General features: G+C 48.4%; 1 protein-coding gene across 2 annotated transcripts in view; it reads right to left on the reverse strand.

Annotated features, from left to right (window-relative positions):
• LOC147099906 (A disintegrin and metalloproteinase with thrombospondin motifs 7-like) overlaps positions 1–21,670 on the reverse strand; it is a 212,358-nt gene that overhangs the window by 35,606 nt on the left and 155,082 nt on the right. For both annotated transcript variants that reach the window (XM_085968401.1, XM_085968400.1), the window contains exons 19-23: positions 17,766–20,369; positions 14,807–14,959; positions 7,797–7,970; positions 6,272–6,418; positions 5,193–5,352 (exon numbers count right to left, since the gene is read on the reverse strand). In XM_085968401.1, coding sequence (XP_085824527.1) covers positions 5,193–5,352; positions 6,272–6,418; positions 7,797–7,970; positions 14,807–14,959; positions 17,766–20,369 — 3,238 coding nt within the window. The remainder of the gene's footprint in view (positions 1–5,192; positions 5,353–6,271; positions 6,419–7,796; positions 7,971–14,806; positions 14,960–17,765; positions 20,370–21,670) is intronic.

The raw sequence follows: 21,670 nt of genomic DNA on the forward strand, positions 1-21,670 counted from the left end.
GCTGTCAAAAAAAATTGTGCATGGTCCCTTTAAGAAAACCGGCTTTTGACGCGTCATCAAATGACATCATCTGATACCGGCTTCCTCTTAATTGGCCGGCAAGTCCGCGGGGCGAGGCTTAACAAGGCCAATTGACGTAAAATCACGTCTGTGGGCCGGATGTATGTGGGGGGCGGGACTGGAACCTGGAAGACAGCTGACCCGCTCCCAAGCCGCCTCGAAGCACAATATCGCGGCCTCTATGTCAAAAATGGTTTCTCCTGCTCTCTGTTCTATAACACAACACATGAAAAGTCACAGAGGCCACTCGGCCCATCTCAAGTACAGGATGGCAATCGGTGCTTGTGGAACTGAACTCCCCCCCAAGAGTCAGCGCCTTCAGGAGAGAAGGGGAGAAAGCTATAGAAAGTCTTAAACATTAACGGATAACAGTCAGGTCCACACCTTAATACAGGTAAACTATCCCTTATCCGAAAGCCTTGGGACCAGCTGAGTTTCAGTTTTCGGAATTTTTCGGATTTCAGAAGGTATTATTATAAGACTGGGAAGTTTGTCGGGGGTGGGGGTCGGCGGGGGGTCGGGGTCGGCGGGGGGGGTCGGGGGTCGGGGGTAGAAAAGAATATCGGACGGGCCGCGGTTCAGGTCGGGGAGGGGTCGGGTCGGGTGGGAGGAGGGAGAAAAGAATATCGGACGGGTCGGGTCGGGTGGGGGGTGGAGAAAAGAATATCGGACGGGTCGGGGGTCGGGTCGGGTGGGAGGGGGAGAAAAGAATATCGGACGGATCGGGGGTCGGGGGGAGAAAAGAATATCGGACGGGTCGGGTCGGGTGGGGGGTGGAGAAAAGAATATCGGACGGGTCGGGGGTCGGGTCGGGTGGCGGGGGGTGGAGAAAAGAATATCGGACGGGTCGGGGGTCGGGTCGGGTTGAGAAAAGAATATCGGACGGGTCGGGGGTCGGGTGGGGGTGGAGAAAAGAATATCGGACGGGTCGGGGGTCGGGTCGGGTGGAGAAAAGAATATCGGACGGGTCGGGGGTCGGGTGGGGGTGGAGAAAAGAATATCGGACGGGTCGGGGGTCGGGTTGGGTGGGGGGGTGGAGAAAAGAATATCGGACGGGCCGCTGCAGCTATCGGACGGGCCGCTGTATTGTTGGGTTCACTCTCCCGGTATCTCCTTCACACTGCCCGGCTCGGCCTGCAATCTCCTACCCAGGAGGGAACTCTGTGACCCTCTGCCCTGCTCAGCGTAAGTCGTGCGCCACTCTGGTCATGTCGTGCGCACGACTTACGCTGAACGAAAAAACTTTTGGTTTTTATAGGTTTTCGGAAGTTCGGATAAAGGATAGTCTACCTGTAACTAGTATAGCTGGTGTCTTACTCCTTCAGTCTGTGACTAACTGTGCTAATTATCAATTAGTGATAAGTGTATTGCAAAAGTAGGGTAAAATAGTAAAAGGACCATGAAGATCAGATGGTAGCATGTTGACAGAGACGATGGTGCCTCATCCTTGCTACTAAAGTAGGTACATGAGTTCAAATCCCACCAAGGCAGCTGGGGAATTTCAATTCAGTTAAACAAATCTGGAATAAAAAGCTCGTGTCAGTAATGGTGACCATGAAACTGCTGGATAGTCGTAAAAACCCATCTGGTTCACTAATGTCCTTTAGGAAAGAAAATCTGCTGTCCTTACCCGGTCTGGCCTATATGTGACTCCAGACCCACAGCAATGTGGTTGACTCTTAACTGCCCTCTGAAATGGTCCAGCGAGACACTGAAGGGCAATTAGGGATGGGTAATAAATGCTGGCCCAAAACGACGCCTACATCCTGTGAATTAATTTTTTTTAAAGGCTAGGACGGTGTAACTCATTTCACAGCAGCTCACAGTCCCAAAGGATATCCTGCAAAAATAATAGGAGCAGGAGTCGGCCACACGGCCCCTCGAGCCTGCTCCGCCATTCAATAAGATCATGGCTGATCATCGACCTCAACTCCACTTTCCCGCCCGATCTCCATATCCCTTGATTCCCTTAGAGCCCACAAATCTATCGCTGTCTTGAATATACTCAACGACTGAGCCTCTACAGCCCTCTGGCGTAGAGAATTCCAAAGATTCACCACCCTCTGAGTGAAGAAATTTCTCCTCATCTCAGTCCTAAATGGCCAACCCCTTATCCTGAGACTGTGACCCCTGGTCCTAGATTCTCCAGCCAGGGGAAACAACCTCCCAAACCTGTCAAGCCCTGTGAGAATTTTATACTTCAATGAGATCACCGCTCATTCTTCTAAATTCTAGGGAATATAGGCCTAATGTATCCTGCCATAATGTATTAAACATGAGCACTCCAGCGAAAACCTACACTTAAAAAGAGCTCAAATTGAAGCACACAGCTTCTCCAATGGGATGACCCCCTTCTCCTTTTGATTTTAGCAAATCCTGTAAATCGAACAGATGTAAAAGAACCACAAAACATTCTTGCTGCTAACTTCACGATCTGTATTCAGTCGAGTAATGTGATGCTTTACCTCCCGACAGGCCAGAACTCAGTAGCTCTACATGACTGCTTCAGTGCGCAGAGGCTGAAGTTCCCCTGTCATCTGTACTCACATCACTCGAGGTGACAAGGCCAGCAGAATTGTATGGCGGCAGATCACAGGCGCCTAACCAGACCTTTGCTGTCAGATTTTAAATCATGAAAATTAATCAGCAGCCAGACCTAGTTCGGAACCCATGCGGTGAATGGGACACCCAAATGCCATCTCCTTTCGCCTCGCACCATCATCCCTTTTGTCTCTGAATCTCTCCTGCCTTCCATCCTATCACAGACCTTCCCTTTTGTTCTTTCCTCCCCTCCCCCCTCTCCCAGCCCCTACACTTGCTTAAAAACCTGTTCCATCTCCAACTTTTTCCAGTTCTGATGAAGTTCTGACCTGCTGAGTGTTTCCAGCATTTTCTATTTGTATTTCAGATTTCCAACATCCGCAGTATTTTGCTTTTGTACCTGGAATAGTCTTGCATATCCTGAAGTCGCATTCACTGGGCGCTGTACACATGAAATAATCTGTGCCATAAAAATATTCTAATTAAACATCTTTCGGATGAGATGTTAAAACGAGGCCCTGTCTGCTCTCTCAGATGGACGTAAAAGATCCCATGGCACTATTTTGAAGAAGAGTAGGGGGGAATTCTCCCCGGTGTCCTGGGACCAATATTGATCCCTCAATCAATATAACAAAAACAGATGATCTGGTCATTATCACATTGCTGTTTGTGGGAGCTTGCTGTGCACAAATTGGCTGCCGTGTTTCCTACATTACAACAGTGACTACACTTCGAATAGTACTTCATTGGCTGTAAAACGCTTTGGGGCGTCCGGTGGTCGTGAAAGGCGCTGTAGAAATGCAAGTCTTTCTTTTCTTTTAATTCTCAATAATTAATAAAACATTTGTACATTAGTGTGCGTTGCACAGGGGAAGCGATGGTCACGTGTAATCTCCAGGTGGAGTGGGGTTCAAGGCTGGCGTATAATTGGGCCAGTGCATGCAGATCTAATTCTGTCCCCATTTTAAAGCCAGACATTCTCTCCTTATGTTATATCTCCATTATAAATTCCCGTGCCCGCATTTATAACGGTAACTGGCCACGCTGTAATGACACCCTCCTGCCAGTGCTGGCGCTGAAGTGCTTCCAGGTTTTGGGGGATGGGCGGGGGTGACAAGTTTATACACTATTATAAATGTTGACATAGGAGTTTATAATGAAAAAAGTTGAGAGGATGTGCAGGCCTGGAAGAAGCAGAAATTGTGAAGAACTGGAAGTGCTGTACGAGTGGATTGGTGCAGCAGTGGTTTGGCCGTGTCCTTTCACTCCAGCACCTGAATTTGGAGGTGTGCCTTTTCTCTCTGACGGCTCCCACACAATGTTCCCTCTGATTTGCTTTTGATCCTTTTATCGGGCTGGGCGGGCCATTCAAAATTCCACGCAGGAGCAGTGTTTCTATTTGAAAGCTGGCTCGCCTTCTGCGCGGGACCTCGAGAGCGCTTAGAGGGAACACTGGTCCCACATGAGGTGAGGTTTGAGGCAGCCTCAACCCAGCTGACCCGGGCCCACAATACAATGCTGCCTCCAATTTTGCTTGTGTAGGTCTCAGTGTCACCCCTTGTACATACAGTGCACAGTAAGTACCAGGGAATGATTATCTCTGTCATACGCTTTCTTTGCTCAGAGGTGCTATTCCAATGCCTGGTTTGATACATAGAAACATAGAAGATAGGAGCAGGAGTAGGCCATTCGGCCCCTCGAGCCTGTTCCGCAATTTAATGAGATCATGGCTGATCATCCAAATTCAATACCCTGTCCCTGCTTTCTCCTCATATCGCTTGATCCCTTTAGCCTTAAGAAATATATCTAACTCCTTCTTGAATATATTTAATAAGTTGGCCTCAACTGCCTTCTGTGGCAGAGAATTCCACAGGTTCACCACTCTCTGGGTGAAGAAATTCCTCCTCATCTCAGTCCTAAATGGCTTACCCCTTATCCTTAGCCTGTGACCCCTGGTTCTGGACTCCCCCGCCATCGGGAACATCCTTCCTGCATCTAGTCTGTCTAGTCCTGTTAGAATTTTATAAGTTTCAATGAGATCCCCTTGCATTCTTCTAAACTCTAGCAAATATAAGCCTAATCAACTCAATCTTGATAAAGATAGGTTAGGTTCACTGAGCCCTGAGGGAGTTGCCATCATTGACTTCGGTAATTTTTCAACTTACAATTCCTTCATCCAGAGGTTTGAGCATGAAATCCAGGCTGACACTTCCAGGGCAGTGTTGAGGGAGTGCCGCACTGTCGGAGGTGCCGTCTTTTGGATGAGACGTTAAACTGAAGCTGCGTCTGCTCTCTCAGGTGGATGTAAAAGATCCCACAGCAGCATTCAAAGAAGAGCAGGGGAGTTCTCCTCGGTGTCCTGGGGCCAATATTTATCCCTCAACCAACATCACTAAAGCAGATTATCTGGTCATTATCACATTGCTGTTTGTGGGAGCTTGCTGTGCGCAAATTGGCTGCCGCGTTTCCCACATTACAACAGTGACTACACTTCAAAAAAGTACTTCATTGGCTGTGAAGCGCTTTGGGACGTCCTGAGGATGTGAAAGGCGCTATAGAAATGCAAGTCTTTTCTTTATATAAACACTCACTCTGCTCGCTGGCGTCACACTCCTGCAGGTTGCATTTCTGCGTGTTCTCGGGCCAGGGCTCGTGGTCACACCGGTTGCTGTCCTCCTCCGCCTGACCTGTCACCATGTTTATGCACTTCACCAGACGTCGCTGTATTCCTCCCCCACAGGGGGCAGTGCACTGTTGTGAGACAGCGACATCAGAAGGTAAAGCTCAGTTTGGCCACACTTCCATTAAGCAGATGAATTAAAAGTTGTTCCTCTTTCCTGCACCCCAACTTTATTCCATTCTTAAAGGCATGGGCTCTTGCTTGAGAATGGGTCCACTGGCATCAGGCACTCTCCAGGACCTCGCTTCAGTAGCCAGTCTTTGTGTGTGGGGGTCCCCAGGAACGTGTCAGTATTTACAGGGGGTCCCCGGAGTGTGTCAGTATTTACAGGGGGTCCCCGGGAACGTGTCAGTATTTACAGGGGGTCCCCGGGAGTGTGTCAGTATTTACATGGGGTCCCCAGGAGTGTGTCAGTATTTACAGGAGGTCTCCGGGAGTGTGTCAGTATTTACAGGGAGTGCTGGGAGTGTGTCAGTATTTACAGGAGGTCCCCGGGAGTGTGTCAGTATTTACAGGGGGTCCCCAGGAGTCTGTCAGTATTTACAGGGAGTCCCGGGAGTGTGTCAGTATTTACAGGGAGTCCCTGGGAGTGTGTCAGTATTTACAGGGGGTCCCCGGGAGTGTGTCAGTATTTACAGGGGGTCCCAGGAGTGTGTCAGTATTTACAGGGAGTCCCCGGGAGTGTGTCAGTATTTACAGGGAGTCCCCGGGAGTGTGTCAGTATTTACAGGGGGTCCCCGGGAGTGTGTCAGTATTTACAGGGGGTCCCTGGGAGTGTGTCAGTATTTACAGGGGGTCCCTGGGAGTGTGTCAGTATTTACAGGGGGTCTCCGGGAGTGTGTCAGTATTTACAGGGGGTCCCGGGAGTGTGTCAGTATTTACAGGGGGTCCCCAGGAGTGTGTCAGTAGTTAAGTGAGTCCTTGGGAGTGTGTCAGTACCTGCACAGAAAAGCAGGACTCCCCTCAGCCCGTGTGGGTTCCTGGACTCACCTGTCCCCATGAGCCCTTCATCCACTTGGTACAGGGCTGGACGTTGCACATCCTGGTGCTGTTTATTCGTAGCCTTTCATCGCAGTGCCCGAATTCTGGGCACATGACCAGCCTCTCTTGCTCTCCTCCATCACAGGCTTCGGAGCACTACATGAAACAGATGGAGCAAAACTCAAATACGTGATAACAAACAGGCGAGCAAATGGCCAAGTAATGACGTTCCCACTTCTACATTGCCCGCAACTCTGACGTCAGCAGAATCTCTCCTACTGCGCCTCAATGACACTTCCACTCCCCATATCGCAATCTCTCCGACGCTGCCATTTTAATGACAAATTACAAATCGTTCTTTTCTTGCACCTCCTGGGAAACAGGAACAGGAGGAGGCCATTCAGCCCCTCGGGCCTGTTCTGCCATTCAATGAGATCATGGCCGATCAGCACCTCAACTCCATCCACCCGCCTCAGCGCCACATCCCTTGATTGCCTTGTCTAATAGGAGTGTGGGTTTGGGGAAATACAAAGCAAATATAAAAGGAGCTGCCAACTCTGGTGGGACATATTCCGGGAGGATTCATCAGACGACCAGCTGCCTCCAGCCGCCCCGCCCCCGCACTGCCGCCATTGGTCGCCCGACAGGGCCATCCTCGCGGGGCCCCGCCTTCCCAACCAGTTGGAAAGCGAATAGACTCCTCATTATCTGATTGGATGATTCTTCACCGTCAGTCGACAACCTTTCTCCTCCATGTCCGTAAAAATACAAAAGTGATCAAAGAGAATTTTTATTAAAAACTCAATTTTGTTATTGCCCTGATGATTTTTCACCCGGGTTTTCGCTCCCGGCTGTGTTCTGGAGATTAATCTTCAATTCCTGGAGACTCCAGGGCCAATCCTGGTGGGTTGGCAACCCTAAAATACAATGGAATTTATTTTTCTTAGATTCCGAGCTTTTTGTTTGTCAGTTTGCTTCTTTCTTTGTCTGGTTTTGAAGCGACTCCTGAACAAGAACGGCAGAACTCGCTAGATTCGGGTGTCTGAACGTGACCTTTTAATCCTGTCCTACGGCTGATAGGAGTCAACCGTGGCTCAGTGGGCAGCACGCTCGCCTCTTGAGTCCGAAGGTTGTGGGTTTAAGTCCCGCTCCAGAGACTTGAGCACAAAAATCTAGGCTGACGCTCCCGAGGGAGTGCTGCATTGTCTGAGGCGCCGTCTTTCAGATGAGATGTTAAACCGAGGGCTCTGTTTTCCCTCTCAGGTGGACATAAAATATCCCAAGAGCAGGGGGAGTTCTCCCCAGAGTCCTGACCAATATTTATCCCTCAACCAACATCACTAAAAAAAACGATGATCTGGTCATTATCACATTGCTGTTTGTGGGAGCTTGCTGTGCGCAATTTGGCTGCCGCGTTCCCCACGTTACAACAGTGACTACACCTCAAAAAAAGTACTTCATTGGCTGTGAAGTGCTTTAAGACGTCTGGTGGTTGTGAAAGGCGCTATAGAAATGCAAGTTCTTTCTGACTTACTTCTCCCCATGATGACATGTACCAGTCCATGCAAGGCTTGGAGTTGCAGGCGAGGCTGGTGGGGGGCTTGTGGAGGACAGGCTGGCAGTGGAAAGGTCGCAGGGGTCGCCTGTCCCGGATGTCAATGCACTGGGCGTCGCGGATGGTCACTCCACCCCCACAGTTCCTGGAGCACTGCGGGAGATAATCAATAGTCTTATCAACATGGGCATCACAAAAGGACCTGTCAAACGTTACAGTCAATACTATGTTAGGAGTGAGAAGGGTTTGGAGCAGACTGATGGTGCAGTGTGTCGGCGTATTAGAATCATACAGCACAGAAGGAGGCCATTCGGCCCATTGTGCCTGCGCCGGCTCTTTCAAAGAGCTCTCCAATTAATTCCACTCGCCCCAGCTCTTTACCCCAGAGCCCTGAAAATGTCTCCTTTTCAAGTATTTAGCCAATTTCCTTTTGAAAATTACTACTGAATCTGCTTCCACCGCCCTTTCAGGCAGCGCATTCCAGATCACAACAGCTCGCGGAGTAAAATAATTTCTCCTCATCTCCCCCTCTGCTCTTTTGCAAATCACCTTAAATCCGTGTCCTCTGGTTATACTGACCCACCCGCCAGTGGAAACAGTTTCTCCTTATTTGCTCCAACAAAACCCCATATAATTTTTTTATAGCTCTATTAAATCTCTCCTTAACCTTTGCTGCTCCAAGGAGAACAACACCAGCTTCTCCAGTCTCTTCACGTAACTGAAGTCCCTCAGCCCCTGGAACCATTCTAGTAAATCTCCTCCGCACCCTCGCCAAGACCTTGACATCCTACCTAATGTGTGGTGCCCAGAATTGGACACAATACTCCGGCTGAAACCTAACCAGTGATCCATCAAGGTTTAACATTACTTACATAGAAACATAGAAGATAGGAGCAGGAGTAGGCCATTCAGCCCCTCGAGCCTGCTCCGCCATTCAATGCGATCATGGCTGATCATCCAAATTCAGTACCCGGTCCCTGCTTTCTCCCCATATCCCTTGATCCCTTTAGCCTTAAGAAATATATCCAACTCCTTCTTGAATATATTTAATGAATTGGCCTCTACTGCCTTCTGTGGTAGAGAATTCCACAGGTTCACCACTCTCTGGGTGAATAAATTCCTCCTCATCTCTGTCCTAAATGGCTTACCCCTTATCCTTAGACTGTGACCCCTGGTTCTGGACTCCCCCGCCATCGGGAACATCCTTCCTGCATCTAGTCTGTCCAGTCCTGTCAGAATTTTATAAGTTTCAATGAGATCCCCTCTCATTCTTCTAAACTCCTGCGAGTATAAGCCCAATCGTCCCAATCTCTCCTCATACGTCATTCCTGCCATCCCAGGTATCAGCCTGGTGAATCTTCGCTGAACTCCTTCCATGGCAAGAACGTCCTTCCTCAGGTAAGGTGACCAAAACTGCACACAATACACAAGGTGTGGTCTCACCAAGGCCCTTCCGTGTTTAGGGAATGGTACACAGTGGGAAAATGACTAAAATTGATGGGCAAATGTGTAAAGCAATTTAAATAATCAGAACAATATAAAGTAGGGTTTTCTACAGAAGAAAGCTTTGAACAGTGACTGCACTTTACAGCAATTCTCCGTAACTAACACTGAGCTCAAGCTTTGTAAGATTTAAATCCAAACAGATACATAACTAATTTGCTGGGAAATATTCCTCTTGGATCGGTATCTGTGTAACTGCGGATAGGAGCAGCCAATTTTCACATCTTTGCCCCACATCCATTCAGTCATTAATCTGGCCTTTGATTTGAAATTAAATAGCAAGACTTTATAAAGAGTATTTTATGCAAGCCTGATTAGAGTTGGCATAAGTTGTCAAAATTTACTGCACCGAGTGTTTTTTGCTAATATTTAGGGAATAGTTTATGCTAGAAGGATAATGATTTGTATTTAAATGTTTTATATAAATGGTTAGGTCAGGAATTCAATACAAGTGAATGGGAATATAAGAACATAAGGAATAGGAGCAGGAGTCGGCCATTCAGCCCCTCGAGACTGCTCCGCCATTCAATGAGATCATGGCTGATCTTCGGCCTCATCTCCACTCTCCTGCACTATCCCCATATTCCCTGATTCCCTTAATATTCAAATATCTATCGATCTCAGCCTTGAATATACTCAATGACTGAGCCTCCACAGCCCTCTGGGGTAGAGAATTCCAAAGATTCCCCACCCTCTGCGTGAAGAAATTTCTCCTCATCTCAGTCCTAAATGGGGAAGGGTTTGGGTCCATTGAAATTCTGTACAATGAGAGTGAATGGGAAAGGGTTTGATCCATTGGGATTCTGTACAATGGGAGTGAACAGGAAGGGTTTGGGTCCATTGGGATTCTACACAATGGGAGTGAATGGGAAAGGGTTTGGGTCCATTGGGATTCTACACAATGAGAGTGAATGGGAAGGGGCTTGATCCATTGGGAGTCTGTACAATGGGAGTGAATGGGAAAGGGTTTGGGTCCATTGGGATTCTACGCAATGGGAGTGAACAGGAAGGGGTTTGGGTCCATTGGGATTCTGTACAATGGGAGTGAATGGGAAAGGGTTTGGGTCCATTGGGATTCTACGCAATGAGAGTGAATGGGAAGGGGCTTGATCCATTGGGATTCTGTACAATGGGAGTGAACAGGAAGGGTTTGGGTCCATTGGGATTCTACACAATGGGAGTGAATGGGAAAGGGTTTGGGTCCATTGGGATTCTACACAATGAGAGTGAATGGGAAGGGGCTTGATCCATTGGGATTCTACACAATGGGAGTGAATGGGAAAGGGTTTGGGTCCATTGGGATTCTACACAATGAGAGTGAATGGGAAGGGGCTTGATCCATTGGGATTCTGTACAATGGGAGTGAATGGGAAAGGGTTTGGGTCCATTGGGATTCTACGCAATGGGAGTGAACAGGAAGGGGTTTGGGTCCATTGGGATTCTGTACAATGGGAGTGAATGGGAAAGGGTTTGGGTCCATTGGGATTCTACGCAATGGGAGTGAACAGGAAGGGTTTGGGCCAGCTGGGTTGTGCTAAGCATTAATGCTCTCATAATTAGATGAACAGAGGTTTGAGTTCTGCACTGCTCAGTCAAACAGGGAGGAGCCAAACAAAGGATTAGGCGCGACCCCAGGTTACCGTAGGAAAGCCGGGAGAGGAGAGTAACTCCCGCACGGTCCCTGGTGTTGCCTGGTGGGATTATTAGAGAACTAGGAAGAGGCTATTCTCCTGTCTGACATCTGCAGAGGTGTCAAGCCAAGCAGAGAACAAAAGGGAATAAAACATGAGTAAAAAACGGGGAAACCATAACTAAAATACCCCATTCATGATAATAAAAAGTGAAACAGCAAACAGTAATTCAGCTTTTATTTCACAGTGAAACACATGCAGGACAGGAGTTACTGGGTCAGGATTCTCTGTGACTGGATGCCATGTCGGGTCAATTACTGAAATGACAAGCACCATTAATATTTCAAAAGCATTAAATTAACCGGGACTTCATTTAACCACCCCTACTCCATTGCCGCTTATTTTTGCTATTGCTGTAGACACATAAGAGGGAAAAGAGAGTTTGTGAAAGGGCAGTGCCACCTGACCGATATTGTTCTCTGCCCATCATCAAATCATCGGCGGTATGAGAATGGCCGTATTACACATGTGCTCAGCAATGTTCCTGCTCATTTTTTTTTGGGTGCACGACTCATTAAACCTCTCGCGCATGTGCGGTTATTTAGAAACATAGAAAAATAGGAGTAGGCCATTCGGCCCTTCGAGCCTGCTCTGCCATTCAATATGATCATGGCTGATCCTCTATCTCAATACCATATTCCCACTCTCTCCCCATACCACTTGATGCCTTTTGTGTCTAGAAATCTATCTATCTCCTTCTTAAATATATTCAGTGACTTGGCCTCCACAGCCTTCTGTGGTAGAGAATTCCACAGGTTCACCATCCTCTGAGTGATGAAATTTCTCATCTCAGTCCTAAATGTCCTATCCCGTAATTTCAATTGCAAAGCCGTTGAGCGGCCTGCGCGAGACCTCCAGATCGCTGCGATAACGGGAGCTTCGGTGCTCAGTGACCCTCCTCGTGAACTCAGCCTACACCGTGACAGCGGCAAGCGTGCTTCCAACTGCAGAGCGAGCTCAGCACGCCTGGGTCAATTAGGAAAAAAAAACAATCCATCGGACTCCCAGCTCATCATCGCTTTCCAATAATTACATTGGTGTGGGCATCCTGGGGCTGGAGCTTGATGCCCCACCCACGGGCGAATGGACACTGAAGACTCGAAGATGAGGAATAGCTACTTGAGTGAGGTTCTGGAAGGCTTCCTGCACCCGTGGAGCTGAACCTCAGCAAGTGTCAGGAGATGGAGGGGAAAATAAAAACTATAGACTTTTTGAAACTCAAAAAATAGTGATATGAATCAGTCATTCATGAAAGAAAGACTTCTGAAATAATACTGAGTGGCCTACAGGTGGCGCTGTCCAGGGAGAGTATAAATACTCGGGCACAGGCCCAGCTTGCGCAGGACATTCTTAACAGGAACTAGTGAAGGACACAACTGGGCCTCCATGTTGTAAAACAGTTGATTAAAGCTTTGTTTAACGCTTAGATCAAGTGCCTAGTAGTTTTCTTACGTCAAATAGCATTACCAAAAATAAGAAAGGTACGGATTAAAAGATTTAAGGAACTGGATTCATAATGAGGATAAAATGGATCAGCCCAAGGGAATCAATAACGGCTTTCGTGTGTGAGAATTTAAGGGAGCTCCTTGGGGAGGATGAGGAGACGAAGCTGCCAAACCCGACAGCTAATTAACCTCGGAGTTTGCATCATCGCATCAGTAAACCATGCCAGAGAGAGCCGCTGTCTGCTCAGTTTAAAGTCTGAAGTGAACAAGCGGAGATTTGCTAGGAATTATCTGTGGAGCCGCACGATACCGTTGGGAGAGTGAGGTGGAGAGTGTTAGAGTGATAGTGTGCTGTGGAGCCCCTCGAGCCTGTTCTGCCATTCAATTAGATCATTGCTGATCTGTATCTTAACTCCCTCTACCCACATTGGTGCCACATACCTTAATGCACTTATTGATCTCAGTTTTGAAATTTTCAATTGATCCTCAGCCTCAACAACCTTTTGGGGGAGAGAGTTCCAGATTTTCACTCCCCTTTGTGAAAAGTGCTTCCTGACATCACCCCAGAACGGCCTAGCTCTAATTTTAAGGTTGTGCCCCCCTGTTCTGGACTCCCCCCCCCCCCCCCGCCCCCCCCCACCAGAGGAAATAGTTTCTCTCTCTCTACCCAATCAAATCCTTTAAGCATCTTAAACACCTCAATAAGATCACCCCTTAATCTTCTATAGTTGAGGGAATACTAGTGTTAGAATGTGATAGTGAGTTGTGGTGTGGTAGTGTGCGATGGAGGCTGTTACAGTGTGGCGGAGGGTGCTACAGTGCAGCAGAGGGTGTTACAGTGCAGCGGAGGGTGTTACAGTGCAGCGGAGGATGTTACAGTGCAGCGGAGGGTGTTACAGTGCAGCGGAGGGTGTTACAGTGCAGCGGAGGGTGTTACAGTGCAGCGGAGGGTGTTACGGTGCAGCGGAGGGTGTTACAGTGCAGCGGAGCATGTTACAGTGCAGCGGAGGGTGTTACAGTGCAGCGGAGGATGTTACAGTGCAGTGGAGGATGTTACAGTGCAGCGGAGCGTGTTACAGTGCAGCGGAGCGTGTTACAGTGCAGCGGAGGGTGTTACGGTGCAGCGGAGGGTGTTACGGTGCAGCGGAGGGTGTTACAGTGCAGCGGAGCGTGTTACAGTGCGGCGGAGGATGTTACAGTGCAGCGGAGGGTGTTACAGTGCAGTGGAGGGTGCTACAGTGCAGCGGAGGGTGTTACAGTGCAGCGGAGGGTGTTACGGTGCAGCGGAGGGTGTTACAGTGCAGCGGAGCGTGTTACAGTGCGGCGGAGGATGTTACAGTGCAGCGGAGGATGTTACAGTGCAGCGGAGGGTGTTACAGTGCAGCGGAGGGTGTTACGGTGCAGCGGAGGGTGTTACGGTGCAGCGGAGGGTGTTACGGTGCAGCGGAGGGTGTTACAGTGCAGCGGAGCATGTTACAGTGCAGTGGAGGATGTTACAGTGCAGCGGAGGCTGTTACAGTGCAGCAGAGGGTGTTACAGTGCAGCGGAGGGTGTTACAGTGCAGCGGAGGGTGTTACAGTGCAGCGGAGCGTGTTACAGTGCAGCGGAGCGTGTTACAGTGCAGCGGAGCGTGTTACAGTGCGGCGGAGGATGTTACAGTGTGGCGGAGGGTGTTGCAGTGCAGCGGAGGCTGTTACAGTGCGGCGGAGGGTGTTACAGTGCAGCGGAGGGTGTTACAGTGCAGCGGAGGGTGTTACAGTGCGGCGGAGGGAGTTGCAGTGCGGCGGAGGATGTTACAGTGCAGTGGAGGAATGAGATAACATCAAAAGTAGCAAAATATAATCAAAATCTAGAGTCCTTCACTGTCTTTAAAACCAGCAGCTCAAATAAACAAATCAAACTGTTTGCCCTCAAGGTACAGGAAACTTTGTGATATCCGGCACCGACGGGACCGAGCTGTTGCCGTCCCATCAAAACTGCCGGACAAACCAGCGCTAATGTTGAAACATACGGAGATCTTGAGCTCCGTATCTGGCAACAAACCCTACAGCTTCTAAACGGTCGGCCGTACCTTGCAAGTGTCTCTGTAGCTTAGCAACAGCTTCAGCGAGACCTTGCAGAGCCTGACTGGTGAAAAAAAAGCAACGAAAAGAAAAAAAACCTAACGAAACGGCTCCTGATTTTTGCCGGTGGCTCGAGCGTTCCGGACAGTTAACCTCCGGATAAACCAAAGTTTCCTGTATTGTGATGCTGGATTATTTCAGTGGGGACCAATCTGTCTATTGCATGAAATATCTCACATTCCACGTTGCATTAAGCTGGAGGTGCTGATGGGAGATAAGGGACTTACTTTACTCCAGTTGCCCACACGCCATGCTGAGCAGGGTCGGATGTAGCATCGGCGAGCCGGGACCGGCCTCTTGGTCCTGTCGCAGTGGTTGTCGGAAGCTGTGCTGCAATGCACTGTTCTCCATATCGCCCCCATTCCACATGTGGTGGAGCACTGCACGGCACATTGAAACAATTATTGGACGCCATTCAAACCGATTACACCCCCCTCGACACGGGTTTAAACTGACCCGCCCGGTGGGAAACTGATAGGATTGGATCGCGAGCCCGTTTTACACCCCCCGCATTGAGGTCAGCGCACAGCGGAATCGGCCGGGATGCAACCTGGACCGCCAACTTAATCCCGTCAGCATTCCGGTGAGCGGATTAGGTTAAAATGATCCTCCGTTATATGTACAATCTCACATATGTTGAAAAATACTTGAAGGAAAATGAATTGCAGGGATGTGGGGAAAGTGCAGGAGGAGTGGGACTCACTGGATTGCTCTCCCCACGAGCCAGCGCAGACTCGATGGGCCGAATAGATTTAGATGCAAGTTGTTGTTGTTGCTGTCCTCAGGGCAAGGACGGGATGGGCAATAAATGCCGACCTTACCAGCGACGCCCACTGACATGAATCTTGTCATTCGTGCGGAAATGACTTATGAAATAATACTGGGCGGTCTGCTGGTGGCGCTGTCCAGGGAGAGTATAAATACTCGGGCATAGGCCCAGCTTGTGCAGGACATTCTTTAACAGGAACTAGTGAAGGACACAACTAGATCTCCATGTTGAAAACCAGTTGATTAAAGCCTTGTTTAATACTCAGACCAAGTGCCTCGTAGTTTTCTTACATCACCCACATCCCGAGAATGAATTATAAAATGACAGGGGCAGAGAAAGACAGGGATAGTGAATGTGGGGCGGAGACAGGAGCCTAGAAATGAGTCCGCGCACTGCCCGTTCGATGGGAACTGCTCGGACTGCCAAGGCCCCAATATGGAAGCGTTCGCACATAACCGGCCGGAAGTGCACCGCCCGCCATATTGGGTACGGACGAACAGCAGGCGTCCTTTACCCATGCCTTCGGCCCTTTGTATATGCAAATAAGGGGCCTGACGTCTGCTTCAGGCTCCCCTTCTGCAAGATCGGTTTGTCCGGAGGCAGCCAGCGGAACTGAAAGGCCAGCGACCTGAAACGTTAACTCTGTTTCCCTCTCTACAGGCGCTGCCTGACCTGCTGAGTATTTCCAGCCGTTTCTGCTTTTAATTCGGATTTGCATCCTCCGCAGCATTCTACTCAGGTTTGTTACTTCACCTGAAAAATGCTGAAAGCAAAAATTATCCAAAAACTTGAGAAATGAGGAATACGTCTAAACCCTTCCCTCTGAAGTAATACTGCTGCTCAACATCTGGATTAGAGGGCAGGGGTGAGCTTGTAACATTATGATGAGGGTGGGGTGGAGACTGAGTCATAGGGCTGGATTTTGTCAATGGGGAGCTTATGGAGGCAGGACTCCCACTTTTTGGGTTGTAGTCCCGCCTCTATCGACTTGTGGCCAACCCACTCTATTTTTCCTTGATTGACCTTGTTAAGCCCGCCCAGCGGGCTCAGCAGCCAATTAAGGGACACCTGGTTACTGGTGACGTCAGTGAGTGACATTTCATCTGTCAAGAGCTTTTGACAGATGAAAAATCAGTGTTTGACGGCTCTGTGAAGCTATCAAACGCTGACAATCTGTCTTCTAACTTGAGTCCGTCTACTCAGACTCAGTTAGAGATCTCTCCAGACCAGAAAGCAGAGGCTGCAGCTTTTGACAGTTCTGCGGCCATTCTGCTTTCTGTGCCGGTGAGCTGAGGGACAATTAATGTATTTGTAGAGGAAATGAAGACATACTGTGACATGGGGTACATGAGATTACATAAATTAGGCGAGTATTCCCTGGAATTCTGTTGCCCAGGCCCTAAGCTCTGGAATTCCCCCCCTAAACCTCTCCGTCTCTCTCTCCTTCTTTACAAACGACCTCTTTGACCAAATGTTTGGTCACCTGTCCTAATTTCTCGTTATGTGGCTCGGTGTCAAATTTTTTTATCTTATAACACGCCTGCAAAGTGCCTTCGGGTGTTTTACTACGTTAAAGGCGCTATATAAATACAAGTTGTTGCTGTTGTTAAGGGGTGATTTGATTAAGTTCTTTTAGGATTTTGAAAGGAATTGATGAGGCAGAGAGAGAGAAACTTTTTCCGCTGGTGGGGGAGTCTAGGACAAGGGGACATAACCTTAAAATCAGAGCCAGGCCATTCAGGAGAGAAGTTTAGGAAACACTTCTTCATGCAAAGAGTGATAGAAGTGTGGAACTCTCTCCCACAAAGAGCAGTAGATGCCGACTCAATTCATCATTTTAACTCTGAGATCAATAGATTTTTTTTGCTAGACAAGGGTATAAAAGAATATGAAGCCAAGGCAGGGGGATGGAGTTAAGATACAGATCAGCCACGGTGGCATAGTGGTTAGCACTGTTGCCTCACAGCGCCAGGGACCCGGGTTCAAATCCGGCCTCGGGTGACTGGCTGTGTGGAGTTTGCACATTCTCCTTCTGTTTGCGTGGGTTTCCTCCGGGTGCTCTGGTTTCCTCCCACAGTCCAAAGATGTGCGGGTTAGGTTGATTGGCCATGATAAAAATTGACCCTTAGTGTTAGGGGGGATTAAATACGTGGGGTTACGGGTATAGGGCTTGGGTGGGATGGCTGTCGGTGTAGGGACTGGGTGCTAGGGTTTGGATGATCAGCCATGATCTCGTTGAATGGCGGAGCAGGCTCGAATGGCCTACTCCTGCTCCTATCTTCTATGTTTCTATGATCTCAGTGAATGGTGGAACAGGCTTGAGGGGCTGAATGGCCTCCTTCTGTTCCTATGTTCATTCCTTGATGAAAACAACATTTTGAAGGTTGCTGCTTGTTGGGTTAAACTCCGATACTTACCTCACTCCAGTTTCCGACCACCCAGTAGGCATTGGATTCCGCGTTTACCCCAGAGAGTGGGCTCGTGGCTGCTTCCTCCATTGAGCTGGTTGGAGTAGCATGAACTGCCGGCCCTGGCTTGGGAAAAGGGGTGTGCCTGGAGGCAGCAGGGAGACGCATTTCAGGGGCTGTCTCTGGCCAGTTGCTCATGGTAGCTCTCAGGGAGCCATTCCTGTCATCTGCATCAGTATCTCCCGGATCAGTTTTACCAACTTCCGCAGTGCGCTCGCCAGTTTCGTGCCCAGTATTCGACCTCATTAAAGCAGCTGTTGTCATTTCATTTGAGTCTACCGTGGAACGAACTGTTGTTGAGATCCAGTCTGGTGGCACCAGGATAGCATTCCAAGGAGGAGTGCCCACAGGGAGAGCAGCGGCTGAGTGTTGAGTGCTCTTTGCTAATATCAGCGATGTACTTAAATACGAGGTAGGTCTTACTGAGGAAGCCGCTGGCAGGTTAGGACCAGAGACACCTTTGGCAGAAGAGGTAGTAGTTCTGGCGGGGCTCCCTTCTACAGATTTTGGTGATGGGACCTCCACCAACCTTGTCCTCTCTTGACGTGGATGTGCTGACATCAGTGATCTTTTGGTTGAGAGGCTGAAGTGTGGAGGCAGCGTGCGAGCAAATAAATGGCCAGAGTGGGTTGCCTTAATTGACCGCAAACTGTTTGTCTGGATTCCCTCAGTTGTACTCCATGTTTGTAGTGGAGAGTCCGGATCCGGCAGAAATGCAAGGGTTACTGGAGATGTTGATACTCTTGGTGGCTGGCTTGCCTCTGGTAGCACCAGTGGCAGTGACGTGGCTGAAACTGGTGTCCAAAACAGGGAGCTTTGCGTCGAGGGAGAATTACGGTGAGAGTACACATTTGCTCGGTCATTATAATAGTCAGACTCTCCTGTTAGGATCACATTTCCTGGGGAGGCTTCAACCTTTCCTGGTAATCTCAAAGAATCACTTAAACTGCGCCAGTCTGGCGTGCTTGGCGTGGTTCGTCCTTGGTTCTGCAACCAATGTATCCTTTCCGAAACAGGAATGTCATTCGGATCAATGAAGACCAAAGGTGTTGGAGTTACAGTGCCAATGATAGAGGCGAGATTGCCAAGGTTTCCCCAATAGTTAAGGTTTTTCTTAACAGTAACATCTGCATTTTTAGCATTAGTGTCATGATGTGGATATTGATTGTTATCAGCATGGACCAAATCACTTAGTTTATGACTATTGCTGAATGTGACACTTGGGACGTGGGCTTCCTCACTTATAATCTCATGCTCATCCTTCTCGACTCTTTCCTCTTCTTCCAATGGATTTGCCTGCACATCATCCATATTCTCCCTTGATTCTAGATTCCTTTCTTCTTCTCCACTGTCTGAAGGTTGTGCAAAACCTTCAGCATCTTCATTAGATTGACTGTCCTGCTCACCATTGCTTGCACCATGAGCACTAGTGCCGTGGTCTTCAATGTTCTGTTTGGCTACAGGATGTTCCGCCTTCCAGGTGGGGTTGCTTGCTTCTGAAGTACTGGGAATGTTTACATTGTTATATGGTGATGAGGTAGTGGTTAGTATTGATGGGGAGCTGTGGTAATGAGGACTGTGGGTCCTGATCATGTTATGAATGATGCTCTGATCATCACTCGGTGAAGAACCTGGATATTTAATTTCCTTTTCGGTGTGTGTTGTTATATTTCGAACGGGCAGCAACTCATCTTCCTTGTACAGTTCTTCTTTACCATCTTCACTGTCAGTGTCATACAATCTACTTGGAGTAGCCTCTGTCACTCTGTGATACTCAGTAGGATGTTCTTCGCTAAGCTGAATATCCATTGAGTTTGCTTTTGAGGTAGTATTTGTGATTTGATTTTTTTTTGTCTCTATTTCCTCCTGACTGTAGGGTTTTTCACTGGCTGTGGGCCCTGAATAAGTGTTCTCTGACTCACCTGGTCCTGGCCTATCATCTAAAGTGCTATCCTTTCTCTGGTCAGGTATCTTCTCCCAAACATTGTTTGAAATATTATTTGTTTCCAAATGTCCTTCTTCATGTTTAATGTTGACACCTGTCTTCTCTTCCTCTTCAACATCTAGCCTGTCTTCTGGATCATAGTCAAGGTCTTCATGGAAGTTTATGAAGTTATAATCATAGTAGAAATCATCTACAAACACATTTGTTTTTGAGGAGTCCTCGTCCTTGCTGCTCTCGACAGTGAAATCATCTTCAACGATATAGTTATTTATCTTGTTATCTTCAGATGGATGTGGCCGTGGAGCCTCTGGATTGAGACTGGGTGGATGGGGGTTGGGGACATGAGCAATTTGGTTTGAGTTGTCTTCTTGGACTGTCCTGCTGTGGCCAAAGTTCAGATTGAAACCCACTTCATTGTACAGCTCCTTGCTGGAACCTCCACTTCCCGACCAGTCGTGCAGCGTGAAACCTGGCCGACGCAGGGGGCAAGGCTTCAGGTGGCACTGGCTTTTCGTGGCTGGCTTCACCTCAAAGCTGCACGTCATGTTGGTGTTGTTCAGACACAGAATGTTACGTCTCCTCACACCTTCCCCACAGGTCACAGAGCACTGCGGAAGACAAATGTTAAAATCAAGCCTTAACAATAATTATGATTTTCCAGTCATATTCACAAAAGAAAAACCTCATGAACAGAAAATTCTGGAGAAACAAATCTTATTTCAAACAATTCACTGGGAATTCATGCATGGCAATATTTTTATTGGCCTTTTGCGCCTATTGCATTCAAAACCTCCTGTAAACTAGATCACCAAAGACGAACCTGAAGGAATGGAAAATGACAGTCTCAGTAACTCCTGGGTCTGACACATAGAAACATAGAAGATAGGAGCAGGAGTAGGCCATTCGGCCCCTCGAGCCTGCTCCGCCATTCAATGAGATCATGGCTGATCATCCAAATTCAGTACCCTGTCCCTGCTTTCTCCCCAAATCCCTTGTTCCCTTTAGCCTTAAGAAATATATCTTACTCCTTCTTGAATATATTTAATGAATTGGCCTCAACTGTCTTCTGTGGTAGAGAATTCCACAGGTTCACCGCTCTCTGGGTGAAGAAATTCCTCCTCATCTCTGTCCTAAATGGCTTACCCCTTATCCTTAGACTGTGACCCCTGGTTCTGGACTCCCCCACCATCAGAAACAGCCTTCCTGCATCTAGTCTGTCTAGTCCTGTTAGAATTTTATAAGTTTCAATGAGATCCCCTCTCATTCTTCTAAACTCTAGCGAATATAAGCCTAATCGACCCAACCTCTCTTCATACGTCATTCCTGCCATCCCAGGTATCAGTCTGGTGAATCTTCGCTGCACTCCCTCCATGGCAAGAACATCCTTCCTCAGATAAGGCGACACAGCAAAGTTATACAAAGAGTAAAGTTACCTACACTCTGTTCAACTAATTGGAGAGCTCTTTCAAAGAGCTGGCATGGCACAATGGACCGAATGGCCTCCTTCTGTGCTGTAAAATTCTATGATTTTATTTCCCTCAGCCCCAAACCCGACACCAGTGTGCTTCCCTTTCCTCAATGTGAGTGAGATTTGCAAAGTTAGTGCCACTTAATACCTCCAGGGCACATCCAATAATAATCAGCGATGCAAGCTACAAAGCCATTGGTCAGTGCCATCGCCCTAGTTACTAGAGTGTAGTTGATGCTGTAAATGTAGCCCCTCCCCCACCAACCCCCTCCCCCATCATCCCACCAGCAGCTGGACTCAGGCTGCCCAAATCCATCTGCGATAAGGACCATTCCACTCAATAGGCAAAGGACCCAGATTGCAGAGATAAACGGACAGTGTCCAACCAACTGCGCCATCCCATCCCCCTGAGTAAAAACAAAATGACAAAAAGGGATGAAA

Source organism: Somniosus microcephalus, chromosome 27 (assembly GCF_052327205.1).
Source record: "Somniosus microcephalus isolate GS21.2 chromosome 27, FLI_Smic_1.0, whole genome shotgun sequence".
Taxonomy (NCBI): domain Eukaryota; kingdom Metazoa; phylum Chordata; class Chondrichthyes; order Squaliformes; family Somniosidae; genus Somniosus; species Somniosus microcephalus.